The sequence below is a fragment of the Numida meleagris genome, chromosome 18 (genome assembly GCF_002078875.1).
Source record: "Numida meleagris isolate 19003 breed g44 Domestic line chromosome 18, NumMel1.0, whole genome shotgun sequence".
In the NCBI taxonomy this organism is placed as follows: domain Eukaryota; kingdom Metazoa; phylum Chordata; class Aves; order Galliformes; family Numididae; genus Numida; species Numida meleagris.
Genome location: NC_034426.1, coordinates 5,834,523 through 5,841,083, shown reverse-complemented (window position 1 = coordinate 5,841,083; position 6,561 = coordinate 5,834,523). Strand labels below are relative to the sequence as shown.

The following is a 6,561-nucleotide window of genomic DNA, read 5'->3' as shown; positions in this document are numbered from 1 at the left end:
CCACCCACCCAAGGGGCCGCTCACCCTCTCTGCTTTGTGTCCCCAGAGACAGGTCAGGCACCCGTTTGTCCACGGCCTTGGGGACAGCTGGCAGGGCCAGCGCCACCTCTTCATCAGTGAGTGACCATCTGCCCGCGGGCTCCCCCCGGTCCCCCCCCCACTCTGCCTGTGCACGTGTCCCTGCTGCCCGCACACGTGTTCCCCCCCCTCCCTGCACGTTCCGCACGCTGCCCGCAGGGACCTGGCGCTGGGCTGCCGCCTCCCATCCTGCACCCACTGCGGGGACAGCAATGGGGACAATGGGGAAAAAGGCCACTGTGCCATTGTCACAACTCAGGCGGCTCCGTGCCATCGCCGTGCCCGTGGGGTTTGTATGGGCCTGGTGGGGCTGCGAGCCCTGGGGGTCGTGTCACCTTGGTGCCCGTGTAACCACGGTGCTTGTGCCATCTTTGTGACTTTGTGCTTGCAGCGCTGTGCCACTGTCGCAGCCTGTGGACGTGTTCTTGTGTCACCTTCATGCCCATATGGCCACAGCGTTCGTGCCACCTTCGTGCCCGTGTGGCCGCAGTTCTCATGCCGCTTTCATGCCCGTATGTCTGTGATGTTTGTGCCATTTTTGTGCCCATACATTTGCAGTGCTTGCGCCGTCTTTCCGCCCACGTGGCCATAGTGCTTGTGTCACTTTTGTGCCCATGCAACTACGGTGCTTGTCCCACCTTTCTGCCCGTGTGGCCACAGAGCCTGTGCAGCCCTGCTGCCTGTACCACCTTGGGCCCAGTGCCTGCAAGCTCCCAGTGCCCACATGGCTCTGGTGCCCAGAAGATCCCAGTCCTTGTGCCACCTCCCCACCCGTGCAGCCCTACGCATCACCTTGGTGCCTGCATGGCCTTGGGTAAGGGTGGTGTGACCCATCCTGGCAGTGTGCACCTACTGCAGCACTGGGGACCTTCATGCACTGTGGCGTGCCGCTGGGCGCTTCGCCGAGGCCACCGTCCGCCTGTTTGCTGCCGAGCTGGTGCTGGTGCTGGGTGAGTGGGGGCTCAGCCCCCCCTGAGGGCGGCAATGGGTACGGTGCAGGGAGGGGATACCCGTGGCTCTGACAGTTCCATCTTGTCCCCAGTGTACCTCCACGACTTGGGCATCGTGCACAGAGATGTGAAGGTGGGTGACAGCAGGGAGGGGGGACAAAAAGGCAGTGAGGGGCTCTGCATCTCCTGGCATGGAGGGGCCACCCCAGAGCTTGTTTTATTTCAGATGGAGAACATCCTCCTGGATGAGAGAGGTGAGGGCCTGGTGGTGGGACATCCTGTGTATGGGGACATCCCATCCATAGGGTCAACCTATGCATGGAGTCACCCCCTCCATGCTCCCCCCACTTTGCACTGCCTTGCCCCCCAGGGCACCTCAAGCTCACTGACTTTGGCCTTTCCCGACACCTGCGCTGTGGTGAGCGGGCGCACACCATCTGTGGCACTCTGCAGTACATGGGTAAGGATGGGACAGCTGGGGGGATGGAGGGGGAATGGGTGGAGGAACATCCCCCCCACCCCCTCACCCTCACATCCCTGCAGCTCCAGAGGTGCTGAGTGGGGGTCCCTACAGCCACACGGCCGACTGGTGGTCCCTGGGTGTCCTGCTCTTTGCCCTGGCCAGCGGGGAGGTGAGCGCTGTGGGGTGACGATGGGCTTAAGGGTACTGCACGGAGCCCCTAAGCCCTCTCCTTGCCCCCCCCCAGTTTCCAGTGCCGCCAGCGAGGGACCACGTGGCCATGCTGGAGCGTGTCAAAGAGTGCAGCTACGTGAGCCCCCCCTCGCTCAGTCCCGCGCTGGGCCGGCTGCTGGCCGAGGTAACTGCAACCCTTGGGCTGAGCGTCCCCAGCGGCGTCTCCCTCGTTGCTCACTGTCCTCCCTCTGTCGCCAGCTGCTGTGCCACAATCCTCTTCGCCGCCTGCGCTACCTCCACCACTTCCAGGGCCACCCTTTTTTCCGGGGCCTGGCCTTCGACGCCGAGCTGCTGCAGAAGGACCCGGTGGCCGTGGCTGTGGCCCCACGCCCCACCGAGCAGCCCCCACCTGATCCCACCACCTTTGACGACTTCGACTGCGACCTCACTGCCAGCCCCCCGAACCGGCCGTGGCCTGGCTGAGCCTCCACTGGAGGAACACCCGCACCACTCAGGGACAAACCCCCCCCCGCCCTCTGTACCTCTCCCCACAGGAGCAATAAACCCAGACCCCACGGTAATGCTGTGGATGCCTCCTGCGGGGCTGCGCACCGAGGGCATGGGCTGGGGGAAGCGCACGAAGCTGAGCCCCCCACCCAGCGCATGGCTTCCCGCCCCGCGCTGCTCAATTCCCGCCAGATGGGCGTGGTCACCGGGAAACCACGCCCACTTGAGAGACGTAACCACGCCCACGTGCGACGTAGCCCCGCCCCCGCCGCGGGACCAATCAGAGACGCGCGTGGTTTTCAAATGGGCGGCGGGGAGCGGCGCGGCGGGAGCGCGGCCATGCGGGGAAGGCGAGTCTCCGCCGTGAGTGCGGGAAACGGGGGGGTTGGGTGTTGGGGGTCCCTGTTCCGTAGTCGCGGTTTACCGGACCGAATGTCCCGTAGGGCGGTGGGGGCGGCTCCGGCGGGTAGGGGGAGTCCTGGCCGCGGTTCTAGGGGCGGTTGGAGGGTTGGACGCGGCGCCGTTCGGTCCGTGGCGGGGGGGGTAGTTCCGGTGCTGACCGCTCGGTGCCCGTTCTCCAGGCTCAGCGGCGGCCCCTGCAGGAGCTGCGGCTGCAGCAGGGAGCGGAGCGTACCAACATCACCCCGCTGCTCCGCCGCTTGCGGCTCAAGGTCGGTGCGCGGGGGTGGGGGATGGGAGGGGGCGTACAGGAGACTGGGGGCACCTGGGGGGGTTCAAGGTACGGGGGGAGTAGACTGGGGGGTCCAGGGAGGGGAATGGGATACGGGTGTGGGTGAGCTGGGGAGCAGCTCTGGGGGCTGTGGGGGGTACGGGGCGCTGGAGGAAGTGGGTGGGGGGTATGGAGGTAATGGGGGAGGGCGCGGGGCAGCCCTGATTCCTTTTCCCTGCGTTCTGTAGGACCACGATGGCGGCACTCCTGTGCCCTGCGCTCGCTGCCCCCCCGGCCGCATCGCCCCAGGACCCCCCAGCAGCGCTGCCCTGTGCTCCCCCTGCAGCATCGACCGGAAGCCCCTCAGACCCCAGAGAACCCCCCTGGAGCCCTCAGGCAATGCCACCCCAGACCCTCTCAACATCTCAGAGCCCTCTGGCTGTGCCACCCTTGTTATAGATGCCCCAGAACCCCCAGGTGATGCCATCTCAGGGCCTGACACCCTGGTGCCTCCAGGTGATGCTCCCCAAGAGGACAGCCATCCAGAGACCCCCAGCAAGGCCCCCCTGGAGCCCCATGGCAGCGCCCCAGTGCCCTTCTTCCCATTCTCCCCCAGCCACCTCCCCCCTCTTCCTCCTTCCCCAGACCACCCCAGCAGCCCTCCCTTGGAGCCGTGCACCCCTGAACCCCCCGGCAGCCCCTCCCTGGTGCCCTGCTCTCTGGACACCCCTGGCAGCCCTACCCCAGGCCCCCCCGGCACCTCCACCCCACAGAACACTCCATTCTGCCGGTGGCGAGCAGCCCCCTCTGACCTCTCCTGCAGCCCCGTGGCTCCCCAACCCCGGGCTGAGAATGGGGATGTGGGCACCCCTCCGTGTCACAGTACCCTGAGGATGGCTGGATCCCTGAGCCCTGCCCTGCTGGAGCAGTGCTCCCTCCAGATTGAGGCAGCGGGGTCAGAGCCTGTAGGGTCAGCGCCAGCAGCCACCCAGGTGTCTTTGTCTGAGCCGTCCCTGGGGGCTGTGTCCTGGATGATGCCATTGGTGTGGCTGGAGAAGACCCTCCCCGCCTCGTCCCTGCTGGAGTCCCTGCGGCACAGCCTCCCCCTGTCCGTGTCATGGCGGGATGCTGGTACCGGTGTCACTCCAGTGTCTACTGCAGCCATCAGTACCAGTGTCACCCCAGTGCCCGCCATGTCTGTGGGGAGCAGTGTCACCCCAGTGCCCGCCATGTCTGTGGGGAGCAGTGTCACCCCAGTGCCCACCATGTCTGTAGGGAGCAGTGTCACCCCAGCGCCCACCATGTCTGTAGGGAGGAGTGTCACCCCAGTGTCAACCATGGCCATGGGCACCAGTGTCACCCCAGTGCCCACCATGTCAATGGGTACCAGTGTTACCCCAGTGTCCACGGGGACTGCTGGCATCAGTGTCACCCCAGTGCATACCATGTCTATGGGCACCACCATGACCCCAGTGCCCACTGGAACTGTGGGCACCAGTGTCACCCCAGTGTCCACCATATCTATGGGCACCAGCGTCACCCCGGTGCCTACTGGAACCATTGCCACCAGTGTCACCCCAGTGCCCACCATGTCTATGGGCACTAGCATCACCCCAGTGCCCACCATGTCTATGGGTACCACCATGACCCCAGAGGAGAGGAGTGCTTGCACATCCATGCCCACTCATGCCAAGGACAGCGCTGCTGAGACCGACTCTCTGCTCTGGCAGTACGTATCCCTGCTGGGGATGGAGATGGGCTCCTGTGCCGTGTCCCGTCCCCAACTGCCAGGACTCCCTCTGTCCCCAGCTGTCCCCGGGAGCAGCTGCGCTCGCTGCCACGAGCGGAGCTGGAGGGGCGGCTGGAGAGCACGCTGATCATCATCGAGGCGCTGTCGCTGCAGCTGCGCGATTGGCAGGACACCCAGCGCCCGCTCCCCGCTGTGGGGCCGGCGGGACAGCGGGACGCGCACACCCAGACCGACGTCACCCGGCCCCAGGGGGTGAGTGTCCCCTCCTGCAGGGCCGTGTGCAGAAAGGGCCTGGAATCAGCAGCATGCTCGGCACGGGGTCGGGGTGCTGGCGGGGAGGTGCTGTTGGGGCGCACATCCTGCTCTGCCTTTAGGAGGAGCGCATTTACCACGGCCTCTACGTGGAGCTGCGGAGGAAGGCGCAGGCTCTGCAGCGGCAGCGCGGAGCGGAGCAGGAGTTGGCGCAGCAGCTGGCGCGGGCGGCGGAGGCCACGGTGCGTTGGGGCGTGCGGGGTTTGGGAGCTGCCATCCCCGGTGCCATCGGGGTCCTCGTCCCTTCCGCAGGGCGCGTGGGCTGGGCAGCGCCGTGCGCTGCGGGATGCGGCGGACAGCGCTCTGCAGGGCGTGCAGGACGACCACGCTGCGCTGGAACGGGAGGTGAGCGCGGGGGCACGGAGGCGGCCCTGGGGACGCGGATGAGGGAGGTGGCAGGCGGCGGCTGGAGGAGGCCTGTCCCTTTGCAGCGGCTGCAGGTGCGTGCCCTGGTGTCTCGGTGCGAGGCGGTGCTGCGCGGTGTCCCCGCCAAGCTGCAGAGCTGCCTGCGGGAGCGGGATGCTGCACAGCAGCGAGCGGATGAAGCCCTTCGTGTGAAGCAGGAGGTAACGTGGCTGATGCAGGGACACCGCTGTCCTCACCCAGGGATGGGGAGCGGCGTGCCCTGAGCTGTGTCACCCCTCCGCAGAGCGATGGTTTCCTGGAGGCGTTCCGCGCCCACGCTGCTGCCCAGATCGGTGCCCGCACACAGAGCCTGGCACTGCAGCAGGAGCTGAGCACGCTGCTGGCAGCTGCCATCCAGCAGCAGGTACAGTGCGTCCCCCACCCCCTGCAGGTTCTGCAGCCCTGGCTCGGGGCTATACTCCGAGCAGCCCCTGCAGGAACGCTCCCTGCTTTCCTCTCCTCTAGGTGTCCCTGGCTGCAGAGGCTCAGCCTTTCTGGGAATTCATAGACGTGACCTTTGCCAACCTCCAGGAGGAGCGGGGAGAGCTGGATGGAGAGGTGAGGGCTGTCCCAGCGGCGGGTGGCACCTGTGTCACCGGCGCTCCGCTCACCCCAGGGCTGTCCTGTCCCTCTGCAGCGGGAGCAGGTGCGTGCCCTGGTGTCCCGCTGCACGGCCATGCTGCGGGATGTCCCCACCAAGCTGCACAGCTGCCTGCAGGAGCGGGATGCCGCGCTGCAATGCGTGGAGGAAGCCCTCCAAGCCAAGAAGGAGGTAATGGGGCCACACGGTGCGCCCCAGGGGCTTTGGATGTGAGGGAGGTTTTGGAGGGTGTCCAATGGGGAACGGAGCACACAGGTGCTCTCTGGGGTGTGGGATACTCTGGGGTGAACCCCATGACTCTGCAGGCATCCCAGCAGCTGGAGAAGACTCTCGAGGCCCTGCAGGACGCGGTGGCCCAGGAGGAGCAGCTGGCGGTCACTAACTCGCGCCTCAGCACAGGTAAGTGGGGAGGGGGCCATACTAGGGGGGTGCCAGTGGAGTGGGGGGTGTCCCCGTGCTCACAGCTCTGCCCCTGCAGACCTGGGCACAGTGATGAAACAGCTGGCCAGCCTGCAGCAGGAGCGGGATGCGCTGCAGCAGGACTACGAGGAGCAGAAGGAGGAGATCAGCTGGTGGGTCTGCACCCCCTGCACCTCCCCCCTACCCCAAAAAGTCCCCTCTCAGCACCCCTAGCCTCATCCCTTGGGGTGTCCT

General features: G+C 66.5%; 2 protein-coding genes across 2 annotated transcripts; both read left to right on the top strand.

The window, feature by feature from the left end:
• Positions 7-2,243, top strand: LOC110407690 (putative serine/threonine-protein kinase F31E3.2). Its single transcript, XM_021415631.1, has 8 exons — positions 7-116; positions 921-1,028; positions 1,121-1,161; positions 1,255-1,282; positions 1,399-1,488; positions 1,572-1,660; positions 1,736-1,846; positions 1,921-2,243. Coding segments are annotated over exons 1-8 (693 nt in total). The 5' UTR covers positions 7-115; the 3' UTR covers positions 2,146-2,243.
• On the top strand, positions 2,305-6,555 carry LOC110407689 (proline-rich protein 36-like). Its single transcript, XM_021415630.1, has 12 exons — positions 2,305-2,532; positions 2,751-2,840; positions 3,088-4,568; positions 4,649-4,841; positions 4,964-5,083; positions 5,154-5,246; positions 5,333-5,467; positions 5,551-5,670; positions 5,772-5,864; positions 5,944-6,078; positions 6,213-6,306; positions 6,386-6,555. The coding sequence occupies exons 1-12, from the start codon at positions 2,326-2,328 to the stop codon at positions 6,538-6,540; spliced, it is 2,916 nt and encodes a 971-aa protein (XP_021271305.1). The 5' UTR covers positions 2,305-2,325; the 3' UTR covers positions 6,541-6,555.